Source organism: Lutjanus erythropterus, chromosome 16 (genome assembly GCF_056507025.1).
Source record: "Lutjanus erythropterus isolate fLutEry1 chromosome 16, fLutEry1.hap2, whole genome shotgun sequence".
NCBI classification, from domain to species: Eukaryota; Metazoa; Chordata; class Actinopteri; order Lutjaniformes; family Lutjanidae; genus Lutjanus; species Lutjanus erythropterus.
In genome coordinates this window covers 15,684,692-15,705,300 of record NC_139332.1, presented here as the reverse complement: position 1 = coordinate 15,705,300, position 20,609 = coordinate 15,684,692, and the positions used below count along the sequence as shown (strand labels likewise).

Sequence of the window (20,609 nt, the reverse complement as noted above, 5' to 3'; positions counted from 1 at the left end):
CCTCAAGGCAAGGCAATCAGAATAATACTGAAAGAAAATAATAAGGGATAGAAAGAATACAACAAAGAAGGAAGCAAAGAAAGAAAGAATAAAGGAGAAACATACATTTAAAATATATACATATTACAATTATTTCTCATTCCAAATGTCAAACAGTCAATACTGTAGATGCAAAGTTATTGTGAGTCGAATTCGAATTACACAAACATGTCCATCTAAATGAAAATTTAGATGGACATGAACACATACTACAGTAACATTCTGTAAGATGTCCAAATTGTCTAGTAGGATGTGAATTAATTACTGAATTAGTTTTGACAGAATAAAAAATGAAAAGTCGTAGGTAGCAGAGGATACAGGTAGAGTCCTGAAAAATGTTTTATAAATAAATATAATATACCCCTTACTGAAAGCACAGTACAGTAGACTTCTGTATTACCTGTGTAGCCAGACATCCTGCAGTAGGACCATAATGTTACTGACTGAAAACAGATGTTGGCTTTGCCACATGTGGGCCTCCTTGTAACTAGCTGCCCACGGCACTGGCGCACGGATCACCCTCCTGGGAAAGGGCTTGGGGATGCTGGATATGGACAGTCGCTGGCGCTCAGACGGATCCATCAGAATGTAGTCCACTGTCAAGGAACAACATGGAAGGCAAAATAGGCCGAACAGATTGACAGAATGACATTTTCAAGGCGAGAGAGGAATTACATCACAGAGGAAAATAGTTGTTAAATCAAATTTCTTTGTGTTTAATTATGCCAAATGAAAACACTGGAGTGTGCGCCACACATTCTGAGGCTATCAGTGGCTGCCAGCTGGCCCTTTGCAGCATGTCATCCCCTCTCTCTACCTCCCTTTCCTGTCTACTTTAGTTTCAAAATGAATCCTTGTTGGTGCAAACCCCGCCTAAATAAAGCCAAATTGCTACTAAAGAATCACTGACACATTAATGTTTCATACCTATGCTCTTCTTCAGGCTGGAGTAATAATCTCTTTTGACCTCCTCTTCTAGGTTTGCCCTCAGAATCTGGAGGTGTTTACTATTATGCTTAGTGTCAGGAGGCAGCAGGCCCATGATGTTCATCATCTGCTGGCAAGGCTGTGGGGCCAGCACAGAGTTGGGGACGCCCGTGGTGATGTAGTATTTATACCGCTGTGTGAGCAAAATTGAGATTGAGAGCGTGTCAGAAAAAGGAGACTTCTAATCAGCGACTGACATGTTCATCACTGAATTCACTGATACTTGCTTCCAGGTCTCTCTCATTAGGTTCTCTCTCCATGGCCCTCATCTTCTCCTCTTGGCTGTACATGATGTCCAGCTGCTCTTCGGGACTCATAGGCCGGCTGTTAGGAGTGTGAAAGTTTCTCCCTTTTGGCTTTGGCTGAGGTGAGGGTGAAGATCTATCCCTGTGAAAGCATGAACAAATCATACCAAGTGCTTCAAGAGAAAAAAAAAACATCATAAAAGATATGCTGTTGCTGAAATGTGTCGCTTTAACAGCATAATTACCTTCTCCTTGGTGAAATTGCTTGTTTCTTTCCAGGTGAAGTAGATGCTAAAAGACTTGTTTAGTTAAAAAACATTCTGAGAGGTTTCAAGAGCAGTCTGAAGTGTTCACAAAGTAAAGAACAGTGCAAGGGTTTGATATGAAAGAAACTTGAAAGGATACAAGACCCTGTTGTTTTTGCCAAGGCTTGGCGTAGAGGATGTTGTCCGTGTTGGAATTTAGTCATTTTAAGGTCCTGGGCCTGGGGACTATAGTTGTTTCCAATAGACTCACTGGGAGTACGGTGAAGATGTTGCTCTTTAAAGGGAACAGCTAGGGTCCAAGAACTGGTCTGGAGGATGGGTGGGTAATGGCTGTGCCTCAAGACTATCTAAGATAAAGTAACAGCTTGAATGTTAAGATTGTGTATGGTAGCACAGAGATTTGTGTGTTTAACTTAATATCTGACCAAAACCAGCTTCTCCAAAGTACTAGTTTATATGATACAGTGATTGATATTCTTACTTGATACAGTTCTGAAGGTTCTGCATTACAAGACACAGGCAAAGGTGGGGGAACAGAATATTCTCTCCTCTGACTCATGTTGTAGATAGAGTCATCCTCCATCTGTAGGTCAGACAAATACAGTGAGGGCTGTAACACAAAGGACTGCTGACACTTTCATTTAGACTTTGACTTGCATATTACATTAAATACCCCATTTGATCTCTTACTTTTTTAAATACAAAAGCTGCACAACATGCAGTTATATGTCCTATTAAGACAAATAGTTTATTTTATATTACAGAGTTGAGAGTTGCTATTTCAAACATTTTTTGAGAGTGGAGTGCAGTATGCAGAAATCATGAATAGATACACAAATATACGAATTACTGGTGTGTATATGCATAAATATAAAGATAATTGGTAAAGGAAAATATGCAACCCTAATAGAGTCATCATTCTCTTTTAAGACTTATAGAAAATAATGCAGAAGAGAAAAAAAATCAACCCACCCACACCCAGCAACACCACCCCCAGTCAGTAACAAAGACCTTGTTAAAGATGTTATAAATGCATACCATTTACAGTGTTGGGGAAACTACATTAAAACTGTGGTTAACCAAACTGCTAGCTACTTCACAATGAAGGCTAGTTAAACTACATCTTAACTACTGTCAAAAAACAACTTTGGTTGTCAAAACTATATCCAAACTATGTCATGGGAAATGATCACATTCTGAGTCTGGAATTTCATATTGATACACAGAGATACAACAGGGCTGACACTGTGTGAAGTGTATGTGTGTTTGATTTAGGGACTAGGGCAGGCCAGTCCTCACTTTGGCAGCCTGAGGAGTGATGTTGTGTGTTTAAAGAGAGGATAGAGCAATTGTTGAAGGGGAATCAGAAAAATGCTAAATGCCTAGGGAAATTCATAATATCCATTTGCAGACATCCTGGTTAAAAGATGATTTTAATCATTTAGAAGGTGACTGTCATTAAATGACAACCATGACCAACAGAGCTGTGGCACTTTGCTATATTATAGCATACTATACTGTGACACTCTATAGCAAAGAATGCCATGAAAATTAAAGTCAAACTTATATAGAGGTCGACCAATACCATCAGCAAATATTGGCCTATCACAGCTATACTGGCCCATATCAGTATTAGCATATACGTTGTCTGATATGGACCTACATGAAAATCTTCTTTTTTTTTTAACATAATACAATATAAACTGCTTTAATCTGTGAACTTTACAGACAGCACCGTGTGTATCTTTTTTTAAATTCAGGTTTGTATAAATATGTTTTGCTCTATTTGTGACTTCTATGTAGAGTTAGTTATAATAATTATATATATATATATATATATATATATATATATATATATATATATATATAGAGAGATTTTAATGTAGTTGACTAAACTACCACCCAACTACTGCAAATTGTAGCTAACTAACTAGCTAACTGCACCTCAACATTGACCATTTGCATGCAAAATACTAAACAGTATTGTGCATTTTAGAATCAGACCATGTACGAAAGCTAGCTAACGTTAACGTTACCTGCTTCAACCGATCCATCTTGTTCACCTTTTCTGCTGGTGAAAGCAACAAACAGTGCAAATGACTTCAAAGTATGAATGAAAAAGGGCAGACATTTCCATTTTTATGAGAATAACCTATCAACTAACGAGTAAACAAACACCGAAAAACGTCAGTTAATATCAGTTACCTTCTATCGGTCAGTCTGTAACGTTACGCCGGCAGGATTTCATTCATTGCTGCGTCGCGTTAGCATAAATGTTTCACGTAAAAGTGCCCGTCAGCAGTAGAAGTTGGCTGCAGATTATGAATTAGAAGAAGTATTTTCTGTTATACAAATTACGTGACTATTTAACTCTACTGAGAGTTTAGTGTTGCCCTGTCAGTGCTTTGACTGAGGAAGAGCCATCACTTTGCTGTAAACTGAAACACTGTTGATCTCATCCCGGATCGTCTCCATGGCAACACCAACCACCTTGTTAAGAAAAGCTGAACTATGTGGTGGGCGGTGCCCTGTGCGCTTGTTTCCTGATACAAGTCGAACCGTTTGTTTGTTTCCGTGTGTAATATGGTCACAACCTAGAGTGCTGCGATACATCCATTAAAAGAGGACAAGGGTCTGGGTTGGGTTAGTGGGATGTCCGAATAGTTTACCTGGAAGTATCACCGCCCAGCAGCTGCATTCTGCCCTCTGCTGGAAGCCACTCTGCCCCTCCTTCTGAAAGTGCCTCCACAGTGGGCTGTATGAGTGTCCCAGATCATCTAGCCCAGAATATGCAGTACATTTTCATGGAGGAAAAAAAGCACCACTGCGTTATGACTGTCGTTTAACTCAAAATAAATCAATAATAATTAATAAATCCTGTCTTACAGATCCATGTCTGGGTCCTTTTATTTGTAATATACTGGCATTGATAAATCATTTGACATATGAGGATCTAATGACAGAACCACTCAGAATAACTCTTCTTGTTCCGTTTGCACCTGCTTCCTTCTTTTATGCAGCGCCTGGATGCAAAACAATTATTTAATTAAACTACATGTAAAATTAAACTTGGTTAGTAAACAATAAATGTCCCTGTTGGTTCCCTTGGTTTTATTTTAAGCACAAATTAAAGTAATTCTGTAATGTACAACCCACTCCATTTAGTTTAATGAATGGATCTTAAGTGACTAAAATAAAATAAACATTAAAATGGATTGACTCACTGCTTCTTCTTCTTGGTGAAATTCTGAAACTATGGTGTTTTGAATATAAATAAATTTGACTGACCAAGCTCAGACCTTAACCTAACCCTAAAAGTAACAAAGAAATAGTTTTTTAAAAGTTGTGTAATTTCACATGCATTTAAATACAGAAGCTTAGTGCATGCTCAGTTTTTCTGAATTAATGCTATAATTTTTATATGAAAAAGTTGGCATGAGTTTTATTTTACATGCAATTTAATTAAAATAATTATTTTGAGTGCATGTAGTGCATGAGAGAGCGAAGCATGTGTAAAAAGACCAGGAAGAGTGAAATGTTGTTCTAATGTCATTAGTTCCTTAAATGTTAAATGATTTATCAAAAGTATCAATACAAACAGCAGGACTGTGGTCTGATTAAAAAGTTCCTCTTAAATATTTAATTCAGTTGTGAAGGAGTCCTGTAGCAGTGATGACATTTTCTCCAGGACAATTAATGATCTTGCACAACTTTTTACAGCTTCTGTGATCAGTTTCGTAATTCAATAAAGATAATAAAGTAAAAGTTAATATAGATAAAATTGAACTTTATTAAACTTCCATACAACATTTGATAGGATGTTAGATTAGTCATGTGATTGTGGGCGTGGTTTAGGCTGACGTGAGGTGGCTGTTGTTGGGCAGAAGAAGTGTGGCTGACGTTTGAGTGACTGACTAATTTATTAGTTTTAATTATTTTAGCTATGGTAAGTTTCGGTTACTAATTTTTGTGCACATCAATTTAGTCTAACGATTCTAACCATACAACCGCCTTGTGTAATTAAAACCAATGCTTACTTTTACTAAGCATTATGCTAGGTTAGCTAATTACTGTGCTAACTTAGCTAACTGTTCGCTAACTTGATAATTAGCAGCTTTGGCTCTGAAAAAGGCGCACTAGCGGCAGGTAGCTAACAGGAGCTGCTAACACGCTACATATTTACGATACAAGCCTGTCGATAACTTATTGTGTCGGTGCTATTGTCTTACTTCTGTAATTTGGCTGCTTCATTGATGGACGGATCAAAGTTTGATTGTTAAGTAAATTTAAGTTAGACCGAATTAACATTTAACAAAGCAAAACTACCACCAACGTGTTGATGACAATTCTTCCGGGAATGTTGCGTGTCCTCAGGTGAACTTTAGCGACAAGACCAACTACAGAAAAGTTAAACTTTAATGTTTTCAGGTTTTGACAAATCTGCAGCCAAATAACAGTGATAACAAATGGTTAAATGGAACTAAATACATTTGCTTAAATAATGCATTTAAGTACTAACACGAGATACTTTCAATTGAATGTTTCCGTTATGTGAAATATTACATTTTTAACTCCAGTATGTCTCAGAAATAAATACTGAATTCTTTAATTTGTGTGAAAACTTTATTTACTTGATACTTTTCAGATTACATTTTCTCCAACCCACCCTGCCCCATGAAAGCCATCTATCACTAAATTTGTTACTTTCTTAAAATTGGAATTTCTCTGATAAACTGAAGGATTAAGCATGCCTTTATGGGTTGACAAAATTCACCTTCTTCTTTGGATGGCTGGCCAATTAATTGCAATATTATTGAAATAGTCGCAAAAGCTGCCATTTTTTGATTAAGGAAAAGTGTGTGACAAAACAGCATTATAATGAAATACTGTAGTACTGCAGAGATGTGCTAGTTTACAAATCTTGTTTGGTGAACATGAAAATTGTGATGCAAAAATGATAAACTTGAAGGATTGAGAAAATTTTCCTACTTCTTAAGATAAATAGATTATTTAAAGCCTCTTGGATAAACTGGAAAATGTATTTCCAAGTTAAATGCAGTAGGCCTATAAAGACATAATATGATTTTAGAATATGATGAATTGCTGTAGATTAAATTAAAAGTTGTCTATATAAAGTAGTTACCATTAGCCTAACTTTAAACATCTACAGCGGTAAAATGCAACATACACATTAAAGCAGCATTTATATTAATCCACAAAAGCCATATATAATAATAAAACTCTGACAGTGACCATTTCACTCCACAATGACCACTTTTACTTTTTATACTTAAAAGTAAATTTTGCAGATAATACATGCTTTGACAATATTAACAGTGTGGCACCCATACTTTTACTGAAATAAAGGATCGGAATACTTTTTCCACCGTTGCTGTTAACTTAATTATTACATGAATTTGACACTTCTGGCTGATGCATGTTCTGGCTGAATTTTCCTGTCATGCAACTCAATAATTCACACACTTTTTTTGTAAGGATATTCACAAGCCCAGGAGCAACAGCCAGATTTCACCTTCCCTGAAGTTGTCAAATGGCTACGTTCTGCCTGAGGGCAAGCTGACTCCCAACGCCCTCTTTGTTGGAGGGATTGACATGAAGGTAAAATCAGGTGGATTTGAATCACATTCACACGACCCGGTATTAGTGTATTATTATTATTTTAATGGTTGCCCACATATGACACAGGTTATGTTAAAAAAATAAAAAGAGACGATGACAAATCCGGCAAAGCAGTTCATCTGTGAAAATAAGCGAGGAATCAGAATTGGATCTTCATCTAAATGTACTCAACATGCTATGGCTGAGAAATGTGTGTGAAAACTTGCAAATGTGTTAATGATTTAGAGGTTGAACATCTGTTTTAGATATTCATTCACTATTTTGAGTGTGAAAAGGACTGCTGTCAGGTAGGGCTCGGCTGGAAAAATGTATCATGATAAAATGTTTCATTTTGGTCTAGTTATTGAGAATTTCTAACGAAATATTCTTAATAAAGACAGGAGAAAAAAGGTTGAATTTAACCTCTTTATTTTTGAACTACTTTATTAGGACACATGGGTAATAGATTTAATAGACTTAGAAAACAATAGAAAACAACAGATGACTGCCATGCTGGCAGGCTGACCTGTCCTTTTTTATTAACCAATTCCTTACTAGGGTGTATTTGTCATGTGCTTTCATGGCAATTTGCATTAAATGCATTTAAGTGAAACTACTTAACATTTTACTCAGCAGTTTTCTTATTGCTATTGATAAACTATATACTTACAATACATATCACAGTTTTCATACTTTTATTGCCCAGGCCTAAATACAGTAGCTTTCATACCTGCTTGCTTCCCATACAGTTATAATAATAAAAAGGTATTCATCTGAAAGTTTGATTCTATTGTAAATTAAATTTTCAATGCAATAGCACCTTTGAATTTGTAACCACTTAACCCCGGAATATTGATGCTTTTAGTTTAATTTTATATATACATTAATTTATTGAGAGGGAATCCCTGGCAATAAAAATATATCTGCTCTTTAATAATTCTTTTCTTACATCCAGCAGATTAGATTAATATACATACATTAGGTCTAATGGATGAGAGGGCTTGAAAACAACAGTTTTAGTGCATTTGAACTGCACATTGTGCACAAGTCGCACAGCTTTGCTTTTCATTTACAGTACATAATGGAGTGAAGATGTTGAAGTATCGCAGCTAAAATCCAGTTTTTCACTTGAAGTTAATTTCAACTTTCAGGTGGATGAAAATGAAATGCGGGACTTCTTCACCAGATATGGTGCTGTCAAGGAAGTCAAAATTATCACGTACCGTGGAGGGATCTGCAAAGGGTGAGTTTTGCTGTTTTGAGACACTCTAAATTTATAGTACTTTAAGTAATAATTATAGTTGAGTTGTCTGTTTTTGCTACTGTGTTAAAAACAAATCTTCTCACAGAATAGTAAATTCTCGATGTGTGGTTATGATCAGTTATTTTTCAATTACAGAATTTAAAAAGATTATTTAAATGAACAACTATGCATTTGGGTGTTGTTGTAGTGAGGCATTCATGAAGCATGGATTTATTAAGAGTTTTGAGTCTTAAATTTTTCTCCTATAAGAGTATGTTTTCTGTATTTGTCAGTTAACTCGTGTAAAAGTGTGTGGGTGTAAACTGGGGGACTAAATTGCAAATCAGTCTCTATGAATATTCATTAGCTTTCATAACTAGATGTGAACTCCTTTTCCATGTTTTGCATTGAATGTTGGTATTTAGTCGGTGTTGTTTTGCATTCCGAGTTGTTTTGTGTGTTCATAGGTATGGGTTTGTGTACTTCAATGAAGATGTCAACATTCAGTCGATCATTGAGGTGAGTGGATGTCTGTCTGTGAACTGGGCTGTTGTCTTATTTTCATCACCAACTGAGAGAAATATTTCCTGTGTTAATGTCTTTTTCCATAGCAACAGATCAGTTTTAAGGGGCGGAAACTCAAGCTGGGCCCTGCCATCATGAAAGAAAGGAGCTCTCGTATGTATATTATAATCTTCATTGAATGTTTGGTCTGCTACAAATACATGATCTTGCCTCCAAACATATGTTTTATACGGCTGTGTCATCTAGGGTCCATGCCATCCGGTCTTGTTGGCCCAGCTCCTTGGATGAGCCCCACTCAGTACTTCTACTGCACTTGCTGCTCACCCATGGGAGGGGGCATGGCACAACCTTCACCCTTCCTGAGCGGAGGCAGCCCCTACAATCAGGTAACATACCCGCACATAAACAAGCTATCAGGAATCTCATCTCAGTCGACAGGCAGATTGAGTCATAGCTGTCAAGCTGAGTAAACACGCTGTGTGTGGCATTGGTAATGCTGTCACACATGCATTTCTATTCTCTCTATTACACTCTGTAAAGAAAATGAACCTTATTTCCTCTGAGGGGAAGTTTGCTCATTATCACAGCCAAGAATAGAGGCGCAAGGAGGAGAACAATCTATCAATTTACTTTTCAATTTACCAGAAAATTAAAAAAAAATAAAGTTGGCTATGGCATGATTAATGACGTTACTAATAATATCCAAGTTGGTGAATTATTCAGACAATACCAACTGTCAAAAACACTGGCAAATTTAGTAGGGTTGGGCGATATGACTTATAAATATCATCTCAATATAATTAGGCCATACCTCTATATGAGCTATACCTCAATATACACATAAGTTTTTCAAAGTGCAGTAATCAAACAGTTGTCACATTTATCAACTTAAATTTGAAACTGTCATACAAATCAGTCAGGAATTAGTATTTTTGACAAAATGCCTTGGTATTTGATATTGTGACTATATCGTATTAACTGTTGGTGCTTTGACAAAATATTAACGTGATGTGATTTTTGTGAAATAATCATCAGTAATGTGGATATAAAGATTAAGTGGGTAAAAGCAAACAATAGAAGTCTGATCAGTTCAGAAAAAATGCAGCCTTTAAAACTGGGAAAAGGCAACACTTACGCCATATCTGATATAAGATATCCAAAATCTAAGACAAGATTTTTTGCAGCCCTCACTAATGGTGAATTTGTTGCAAGCACACAAACATGAGAAACAGAATTACATATTTCTTTAGTCTTTCAGTCTTTTTCATAATAACATCTGCTGGGTGCTATTTGCTCTCTGAGCTGTGGTTTAAAGTGTTCCTTCTGGCTCTTTTTGCAGCCATACTCCTACTCCAACTTAGGAGGGGTCATGATCCCACAGATGCCAATGAACTACGCGCAGAACGCCTATGCCTACCAGGTACATGCGCACACACACGCACACACACACGCACACCAATTAGTCAACAGCATCCCATGCAGGGTCTCCGAGGCGCTGCACATATGCTCCTGCATATGAGATGAAGGTTTCAGCCTGGCTTGGATCCACCTGTCCCTGCCTACCCGACACTCCACACACTCACACCCAGTCTCCTGTAGAGGCAATTCTGGGATTGTCTGTTGCCCTCTGTTTGACTGCTGACCCCTCTGCCCCCACACGCAGTACACTCCACCTCACTGGACACCGGACCAGAGGACACGACCTGTCAATCAGGTGACTCTGCATTTAGTGGGAATAGGAGTTGATGTCAGTTTAATTAAGTTTCAAAACGATGCAAATCATTTCTCCTTTGAGAACCTCAAAGGGCTAGTGGGATGAAAACTTGATGGATGATGGAGACTTTCGAAATCCACTAGATTATGTTGAATGTTTTATTTCTTTCTTTATTTTTGTGTTTCTGTTGATATTTTAGAGAGGCATTGTGTACATGTGATGAGAGCTCAACAAATTTTTGATGAACTGAAATTTATTTTAAATCACAAAATGGCCTACAGCTTCTTTCAGATTGCAGGAAGCGGAATATTAGTAAAAGGCAAAATGTCTTGTTTTACTATTTTAAATTAAGTATTGTTGTCTTGCACAGATTTCCTGGCTTGCACACAATATTCTACAGGCTTAAGAAAATGTTTGGCACTGATACCCATAAAAGTCAAACCATGATTATTTGAATGTTTTAAAATGACAATAATAATGTAAAAATAACCATTCCCTCTAATTCTGCAATTCAAATAATATTGCAATTGCAGCATCAGTCAAAATATTCACAATTTGATAGTTATCACCTATAATTTAATTATCAGAATACTAAATGGTATAAATTTCTCATGTTCATCATGCACCCCTAGAAAAAATATCTATTATAATAATATCTAATTTGATCACGTCAAAGCATTTAATTTGAATTCTATGGTAATTTTTTTTTTTTTTGGACAATTTATTTATTTTTATTTGAACAAATAAACATTTGAAGAACCAGTGCTGTTTTTATTGTAATAGTGATGTCAATTAGAAGTGGTTTGGTTGGAGCTATGAAATATTAAATCATCCATCTTTGCGCGCTACATCTTAGCCTTTCTTACACTCAAGTGTACATGAACTACAGATGATTATAACTTTTTAAAAATACAATTATTTGAAGTTATTGGTTAACGTATTGGTATTGGCCATGAGATGCAGGTAATCATTTGTATTGGCAGAAGGAAAAACATGTTGTGCATTCTTAATTTTCTCAGAATCGCTCAGCCCTACATGTGCAATTTACAACCTGCAATGTTCCTGCAGACCACTAGATGGTGTTGTCTGGCCAGTGTTGACATATTGAAGAACAGACTGTATATCAACAATTAATTCTTATAAACAATCATATGATTTTGACTTTGTGTACATGGCGATTTGTGGCCCTTGCAATTTTTTTGGGAGCCTGTTTTTATACCAGTTGTTTATGTCTTTGAAGCATCTCTATGAGATTGTTCTCAAAATGTTTTTAATAATCTTCCACTTCATTTCCAGAACTTTGTGGACTGTGGAGTCCAGACTATGCTGACTGTGCTGTAGGCCACAGTTAAAGAGCCGCCTGCCAGGTAAAAACACTACTCCAAACAAAGAGTTGTCATATCATGGATACAGTAGGTAACAGTGTGCTGTGGAGGGCCACAAGTCTGCAGACTTGCACACCTTTTGTCAAGGAAGAGACGATTAAAGGGACAGTTCAAATTATTTGATGTGGGGCTGAATGAGGTATTTATCCATAGTCAGTGTATTAGCTACAGTAGATGGCATTTGGCACAATCACAGTTAGAAGGAGAGAAGAGTACCAGCACAGAAGCTACGCAATGAACTGCTGTGGACAGGGCCAGCAAGAAAAGGTTTTTAGCCACTTAAAAAATGTCCACCTAAAAGAAAATCAATGTCACTTTAAGTGTACACTTTATCACTTTTTTTGGAATATTTTCAATGCTTTACCTTGTTGTCAGACAGCCTCTTCTAACAGGAAACCGCTGTTAACTCCATATCTCACAGAACACATGAGTTGCTGGTCTACTGGTGCCTTGAATTACAAAAAAAAAAAAAGTATTGTGTGACTTAGTTTTCAAAAGGATATTTCGGATGCACGGAAGTCTCACAATAACACAGACTAAGAGATCAAGATTAACTCCTCTGTTCTGAGAGGTAAAATTACTGATTTTTCGCATGGAGTTTGGATGATTTGAGAGAGTGGTACTTTGCTTAATGTGGTTTACCTTTAGAAAAGACTGTTTTACTGCCTTTTTGAAGTGCTAGGACTGCTCTGTTTTTCCAAACTGGGGGCATGGTGACTGCCATCTACTGTAGCTAATACACTGATAATCAATATGTACCTAATAAACCCCATGTTGAATAATCCAATCAGTCCTGGTAACCAGTGCAAAGTAGTTATGGTGGTGTTGGTTTCAGTTAAAGACCTAGATACTGTGTTGGCCATGCCCTGTACATGATTGTGTATGCCCATTTCGCTGTTTCACAATCACTTTGCCCCTCCTTCAGCTATGATGTTCTGCAGTCATGCCCAGCATTAGTCCATTAATTTTCTGTCCTCAGTGTCCTTCACATTCTTTACCACAGTTACACAAACACACAGTTAAACCTCAGGAATTTGCTTGATATCTGACAGCTTTTAAAATGGCTTATCCATCCTGAGTGGGTGTTTATTTGATTGCTTATGTTATTTTCTGTCTTCTGCTCTTTTAGACACAGGCTACAGTGGCTACAGCGTGTTGAAGTGCAGATAGGATGACATCTTGATGTTACGGATGGCTGGAAGCAACCTCAACTCCTCAGAAAGCCCTCCTCCTTTTGTCTTCCTCCCTTACTTCCTTCAACTTTTGAGACCCATTTTAACACCAGAAAGAAGCAGAAGCTCTCCACTTTAACTGTACCAGTTTGATCACAGTCACTTTGACCACGTCTGTCGTGCGGTCAAACCGCTTTTAAGACACATGGATCACAGTAACAGTCACAAAGGAAGAGCAGAGCACCTTCACCATACCAGCTGATATATGGGCTCACACTTTATTTTGCTTTCCTTTGTTAAAAAAGACTTTTAAGCTCACCTTTTGTGCCTATTTATATTTTCTGTTTTATTATTTATTTTTGAATTATTTTAAATGTTTGTTTTTTGGGGGGGCTTTTCCAGCCTCTGCACGGGTTTTCAGTACATAAAAGGTACATTTTGTATATTCTGCAACAATGTCTTTCCAATCTGGTTGTGTCAGCATTGGAGCTTCTTTAACTCCACTTCAGGTCTAATGCTCCTCTGATTAAGAAATTTCATTAACTTGTCTACTACAGCATAAGGGCACTTGGTCATTCCATTCATTTCAAGCACTCGCATTTATTTTGTGGTCTTCTATTTAATTGGGTGTCGATTGAGGCAGTAAGTGAAAGGCAATTTTGTCGCATTACAGGGCCTCATCAGTATCACTGTTTTCTCGTCTCGGTCAAACGCCAGACTTTTTTGAGCATGTTGTGGCCCATCCTTTGACTGGTGGAGTCCACACTCAAGGACAATCACTGTATTCATTTTTTTTTCATTACTCATCAATCAACTTCATGTTTAGGAGAAAAAAAATGTGGAAAGCAGTTTTAACCCACTTTGAAATGAAGGACATGATTTAAACTTAGGTGCTCTGTTGTTTCTTTTACATTCACTGTAAATGGTTCACTTTATACTGGTTGTTCCTCTCAGCAGTTTGGGTTTTAATATAATCGCAGGTGATCTTGCACGGAGCATTTTACTGACATTGAATGAGTGAGCGATTATTCTTTTTATGTATATTCTAAATTAAGTGCACTTGATTTTTTCCATTAGCTTTACACACTTTAAGAGCAGCTTTGTGTGTTTGCAGATGCACATTTGGTATTTGGTGTACCTCACAGATTTTTTTTTTTTTCTTGACCCAGTTGTGTGTAGTTTTGTTTGGACTTTGACCTCAGCGTCTCCTGTGTGCAGACATCTAATCGTATTGATAGAATTGTGTTTGTCAGAGAGCCTGGGCACTGCACTGTTCAGTTTGTTAAGTGTTTTTCAAGGTTTCAGTGTTTTTGTTTAATAAATAAAAGTTGAAGTATGTTATCATTTAAGCTTGTAAGGGTCTGGAGTTTTCTTTGCATCATTTTGAACACTTGTATATTTTTTTTTTGAAAATTTGCTGTTTATTTCACACTTCAGGTGTTGGTGTTGGAGCCTTCTGTGCCCACCGCTCTCAGCCTCCATAAAAGCCTGTCAATGGATGCAGCTTTTCAGTCAGGGTTGGATTCCCGGTCTTCCCTGGCAACAAGCCCATCATCTCTTGGTCACAGACCGTTTTGTTTTTGTCACAGTCTGGTGGTGCGACTGGGCTCCCCAGGGTGTCCTGTCCAGCCCTCGACCACCCAACAGCCCCACCCACCTACACCCCCAGTCAGACGTTTCTGAATTATGGATAAGTCTGGATAGCTTCTTATGAAATATGAATTTTCTAAAGGAGACCCTCGAAAAAAACAAACACCTCCAACCTCAATAACATTAATGGGAGACCCACATCTGCCACGTGTGACTAACAGACTGAGCTTAAAAACTTACTTTACCAGTGGAGCAAAAATATCTGCAAACAGTGCAAGTAGCTTAAGTCTTTCCTCATTCATGTCTGCTGAGATTTATCTAATAATTTCATCATCACTGGGATCGTTCAATGGATTACACCAACAAAGATACATTTAATCTGAGATAAGGTTTATGTTTAAAGTAAGTAAATTCATATTTAAAATAAAGCAGAGCTCCACTGCACAATAAAAAAGCAATCTAAGTTCAGTGAATCTGAGTTTAGTGGGACTTGTATGCGTTGTACAAACTAATCATGTTTTTAATGTGCTGTGTTTAAGATCTTGGTAGGCTGAAGAACCAAAAACACTCAGTTATGGTTGGAAGAATTTGTGGTGTGGCTGAAAATGATCACTCTTACAAGATCTTTTGTGGGTTTGGGTTTCCCTTCTATATGGGACCAGTTTGATGTAAATTGCAGAGTTTATTAATAAGAATTAGAGGGCTGTGAGGACAGCAAATATAAAAACGGGGGGGGTTAATGCTATCTGAAAAATTAACAAATTGTTTCATTGTTTGCTAGCTAGCTAAAAAGTAGATAAAACAAAAATAATATATTGTTAGAGAGCTAGCCAAAAAGTTTACTAGATGTTATATTTTCAAAAGCTAAAGTTCTATTGTTTGCTAGTTAGCTATAGCCTCATTCCCAGCCTACTTGTGATGGCTTGGCACAGAAGCTCCAAATTAAGAAAGATTAACTGTAAACATGTATTTAGATTTATCTTACTGTATATCTAAATTAAATTAAATTCTGTTGCATTAAACCTTTAAACAAATTTAAATGTCATCCAGCATTACCTTTACATTTAACCTCAAGGTGGTTTAATTTTTTAAATGGCAGTCATGATGAGATGAAATGAGCAAAATAAAGAATGTTACTCTGTTAATTTGTCAACAAAAAGGAGAAATTTATGCAGCCATTGTGAGTAGTATAACTGGTTAACTTTTAGCTTGCTTGAAAATAATTTAATGTTTCCTTGACTTTTTAGCTACCTTTAGCTAGCAAACAATATATCATTTTGTTAACTATTTAGCTACTGTTAGCTAGTAGACATCGTTTTGCTAACCGTTTAGCTAACGTTAGCGTTCAAACAGTGCTACATTTTGCTAACTTTTTAGCCTGTAACATTTTAACATTTTAGCTATTGTTGGGTGGCAAACAGTGTAATGTTGTAAATGTTTAGCTGTTTATTAAAAATATCTTGTTAAGTTTTACACTTAGTAGGTCACGACAGCACCTGAATTTATTTATTTATTTATTTATTTGGTAAGCAAGCAATGAACTATTAATCTTTGTTGGTGCAACTTGGTTTTAAAGTTTGGTAAAACGCAATTAAAAAGTTAAACCATGATTTTAAACAACGATTCTTAGGTGCGACCCAGCTGTAAAGTCTACAGTAGGATCGGTTCAGAGTGTTTGAGAGTATCCAGCCTTGGAGAGCAGCGAGTGAGAGACAACACGGAGGAGAGAGGAGGATGTGCACAAACCGCCCTCTCCTCTTCACACACGCTGGTGACAGAGAGGTAGACGGAGTGTTTATTATCATGAGCTGCCCGTGAGATTCAGCAGCAGCAGCAGTCAGTCAGTTGTAGTTTTTAAATGGAGGATTCATGTTTTCTTCCCATTTGGATCGCAGTTATCTGAGCCGTGACGGGGACAGACAGACAGTGAAGACATCACAGAGAGGAGGGACGCACATCGACAGTTCAGCGCGCACTTCACCCACAGTGGGAACGACTTGACTGGTGAGTTTAACTCTCATATCTGCAAAATAATTATTTTTTTTTACATCTACTTTGGAATATTTTGTTGACATTTAGATACGTCTTGGCCAAAACTAAATGCGGTATTCCTAAATGTCGCGTGTCTCTCTTATTTCTGCGTGTTTTTCGTTCTCACTGTGGAATATGAGATTTGAAGCTTTTATAAAACTTTAAAGAGAGTTAACGTCGGATAAATGCCCTCCAAAATTAAAGTCGGGCTCGCGGGGGAGTGTTTGGGTTTGGCCTTTCACAATAAAACACTTGTGACAGAGAGAAAAATCGTCTTGGTTTAGACATCCAGCAGCCAGTCGTTTGATTTGTGTGATGTTGTGTGCCATTTGTATTCGTGGCGGAACGAAATGAATAAGCCCCTCTGCTCACTGTCACAGGTTGAAGTGAACTCAAGATATGCGTGACGGAGTAAATGTGCCGAGCGCAGATGGAAGAGGGGGTGATGGAGTGTGTGTGTGTGTGTGTGTGTGTGTGTGTGTCAAAAGGAGAAGGATTTGGTGCGTAAGCGACCTGTCATGTATCATTTCCCGTTCACTAAACTACCGGCGTTAACGGGCAGCAGCAGCAGCCACGTGTTGGCTGAGTGTGGAGAAAGGTTGAGGTTGAACGCGCCAAAGAGGGAAAAAAGGAAACCTAGAAACATGTAATTTCAAGCAAGGCTGCACTCACAAAATGCACGGGGCATCAATTAGTTACATGGGCAGGCCTGTGTCTGTATGTATGGGCGCTGCTCACCATTTAGCTTGGAAATCTATTTGAAAAAAGCACTTATTAGTGGTGAGTGACATCCACTTTATCATATCGTTCATGCAAACAGTGGGTTAAGATTCTGTACAAGTGATCAGTTATTCTTACTCCTCATAAGAGCAGCTTTTTACATTACACCACCTGTACCAGTGATGCAAAAAGATTGGGAACACTTGTTATCCCTGTCAGTTAAAAAAGTTTTGGTTTCTTTTGTCTGCCATCTTTAGGTATAATTTGTTTTCCTCTACCCTTCTTTTACTCTTTTTTTCTGAGTTTCAAACATTGTCAAAAGTCAGTGTCTTATTGATTTGTGGTTTACACACAGCACTTCTGTCCTCTGCCCTTCTTTGAATTTATTGTGGTGTTTTCTTATGTTAAGTGAAAATTTTCTGACATGTGCATTTAGAGCTGCAACGATTAATCGATTATTTAGCAATTATTAAATTACTATGGTTGGGTTTATACTTAATGTAAAAAGTCAAAATTCTCTCATTTCAGCTTCTTAAATGTGAATATTTTCATTATTTTACTCATTTATGACAGTAAACTGAATATCCTATGGTAAGAACAGACTTGGCTGTCAGTGCACATTATTTGAATACTATTCATGAGTTTCTTATTTTCTTCTTACTGCTTTTTGTAAGAACAAATATAAAAGAAAAATAGGAAAACAAATGTGCATGAGGCCCGTTTGTCCTTCATCTTAATGAGGTTTGTGCAATCACAATCTGTGGCCCTGACCATAGCTCTGAAATACCAGTAGGTTAACTGGACTATATAATGATAGATCCATGGTGCTGTCCATGGTGCTGAAATAGCAGGCTTTTTTTCCTCAGAGTCCCGTCCCTCTGTCAGTTTCGTCTTGGACCTTGAATATTCTCTTAAGTGCACAGCTACAAGAGTCGTCCATGACTCAGTTCACTAGTTGCTGGTGAACAAAATGAAGCAGGTCCATCCCTCTTGTTAAAATTTAACAAATCTTCCAACGTCGATACCAGACTGTGATGATACCTATTGCATTATTATTAGATTACATGTTAAGGTCATGGCTGGCTACCTTTGTTATGCAGATGCACTTTGGTAAACTAAATGAAAAAACAAAGTTTGTGAAAACAGTAGAAGGTTTGCACATCAGATTTATTATTTAATAAATTATTTTTATTCAAGTTGTCAGTTATTAAAAGGTATATTTGGATTATTTTTGGTTTACTGCCTCCTCCATCAGTTAGGTTTTTTTTGTGTTATAATGTGACTTTGGTGTTTTAAAAGATTGGTTTGGATTCACCAAAGTCAGACAATGATTGATTTTGAAGTCTAGTTGGTTAGAGTGATATTTGGCTTATATAATCCCAGTTTTGTGTCAGAAAAGGCTGTATGACAGCAAAGTAAAGCAGTGAAAAATTTCAAAATATATCGTACACTTAAACTTTTTGTAAGTGGCTAAAATGCCATTTGTTGCTGACCCTGTCCCCAGCAGTATGTTCCTGATCTTGGGTTCTGGTGCCCCTCTATATTTCCCCAAACTGGGCGCATGTTCACCAGCATCATTAAGTAGTTTATACAACCCCACTTCAAATAATCCAAACTATCCCACTAATATCGTAATAAATCAGGTATATGACTTTTTATTTTGGTATTATCTTACCTTGAGTTTTTGCTATCATTACATCCCTGCTCTTTAGTCTAAAATGTTAAATGATGGATTCAAGTACCTTCAGAGCCCTCTCCAGGGTTTAGTGAATTGATGCCCCAGTAGTCCAATTGGTCTGCCTTTGTTCAAAACTGTTCTTTTTTAGAGCAAAATAGGCTGTGCAAAGGAGCTGCATGAGCAAACCGATACATCAATGTCATAATTTGTTTTTATCCTCCCCATGCAGCCTCATTAAAACACTGTTTGAGGTGATTACTCTGTTGCTTGGGGGAATCACACCTCCCTCCAGGCAACTTGACATGCTCCCAGTCTGCTCTCTGTCTGTCTTCCTTGCTTTTTCTGTCTGTTCCTGTTGCCCCCCTCCTTCTCTCTCCTCCTGTCCTTCCCTTTCTCCATTATCAGCATACCCCATCCTTGGATAGAAAGTGAGTGGAGCTCCAGCCCAGTGGGAGGGAAGCCCACCAGGACTCTGTCTGTCACCTCTAATTTTGAAATTCAGTGAATCACATACAATATGATACAAGATCTTGATGCTAGTGCGACCGTTTTTATCGCCATACCTCTGCGTTTTTCAACTATAAAAAGTGACTTAATTCAGCCAAACACTGTTAATAGGCTAAAAATTCAGTGCATAGAAAGCATACTCACAAGCAGCATGAATTATGGCTTCCAAGCAGTCCCATAAAGTCTCATAATAAAGGAGACTGGAAGCCAGCAGTGACAGTTTTATTTGGGGATCCTTGCTATAAATCAGTTTAGTGCATCATGTGCAGAAATGAACACAACTACTGTATGACATGCAGCAAACACTCATCCTCCGGGCATACAGTAGCTGTAGTCAACAATGGTAATAGAAATTCTGGGCCTTCTGATAACAGCTCACTCAAGACCCTGAAACAGTAAAGTAACAAAATGATCATACTGAAAAACTAGCCACCTGTGGCAGTTGAACTGGTTAAGGTGTGGCAAAGAACCAGCTACTGGAACCACTTGCTTTTGGTTAGGGAATCATTATGTTAATGGTCTGACAATTTGCTTTGACAATATACACCTATGTACTCTGATCTCCACATGTTTTTCTTAATGCCAGACTACTTCTTGCATTAGCCTCAATTGTTAATGGTAATGTAGATTTGTTACGACCGTATGTCATAGGAGACAGTGTTGTGGAGACATGCTGTATATAAAAGACAATGCACTACAAGCAGAGTGGCATTTTCTCTGCTGAGCCCCTTATTATTGGGATGCTTTAAAGTGCACTTATATCATCACCACAGGCAGGTAAAACTATTCTATTGGGACTAGAGCTCGGTTGTTAAATTGGCCAATATATTGGCCTTTTACTGGCTTATTGCAGATACAGTATGGGTTTATACAGTGGCTGATAAATAA

The 20,609-nt window shown here is 37.5% G+C and overlaps 3 protein-coding genes across 3 annotated transcripts in view; 2 read left to right on the top strand and 1 right to left on the bottom strand.

Moving 5' to 3' along the window:
- The window catches only part of dnah3 (dynein axonemal heavy chain 3), a 36,595-nt gene extending 33,004 nt beyond the window's left edge, over positions 1-3,591 (bottom strand). Inside the window, exons 1-7 of the mRNA XM_084738494.1 lie at positions 3,574-3,591; positions 2,019-2,120; positions 1,677-1,884; positions 1,517-1,562; positions 1,254-1,413; positions 967-1,159; positions 440-635 (exon numbers count right to left, since the gene is read on the bottom strand). Of these exons, the coding sequence (XP_084594620.1) occupies positions 440-635; positions 967-1,159; positions 1,254-1,413; positions 1,517-1,562; positions 1,677-1,884; positions 2,019-2,120; positions 3,574-3,591 (923 nt within the window). The remainder of the gene's footprint in view (positions 1-439; positions 636-966; positions 1,160-1,253; positions 1,414-1,516; positions 1,563-1,676; positions 1,885-2,018; positions 2,121-3,573) is intronic.
- A 3,437-nt stretch (positions 3,592-7,028) lies between these two features.
- Positions 7,029-14,544, top strand: dazl (deleted in azoospermia-like). Its single transcript, XM_084738496.1, has 8 exons — positions 7,029-7,156; positions 8,308-8,399; positions 8,867-8,918; positions 9,011-9,077; positions 9,171-9,310; positions 10,264-10,344; positions 11,935-12,005; positions 13,153-14,544. The coding sequence occupies exons 1-7, from the start codon at positions 7,151-7,153 to the stop codon at positions 11,977-11,979; spliced, it is 483 nt and encodes a 160-aa protein (XP_084594622.1). The 5' UTR covers positions 7,029-7,150; the 3' UTR covers positions 11,980-12,005; positions 13,153-14,544.
- A 1,948-nt stretch (positions 14,545-16,492) lies between these two features.
- Positions 16,493-20,609, top strand: part of rftn1a (raftlin, lipid raft linker 1a) — a 36,888-nt gene continuing 32,771 nt past the window's right edge. The window contains exon 1 of the mRNA XM_084739722.1: positions 16,493-16,789. The gene's annotated coding sequence lies outside the window, so the exon portion shown is untranslated. The remainder of the gene's footprint in view (positions 16,790-20,609) is intronic.

Excerpts from the sequence above, each read along its gene's own strand:
- dazl (XM_084738496.1), top strand. Across the intron at positions 8,919-9,010 it reads ACATTCAGTCGATCATTGAG|CAACAGATCAGTTTTAAGGG; the intron begins GTGAGTGGATGT and ends CTTTTTCCATAG. Across the intron at positions 9,311-10,263 it reads GAGGCAGCCCCTACAATCAG|CCATACTCCTACTCCAACTT; the intron begins GTAACATACCCG and ends CTCTTTTTGCAG.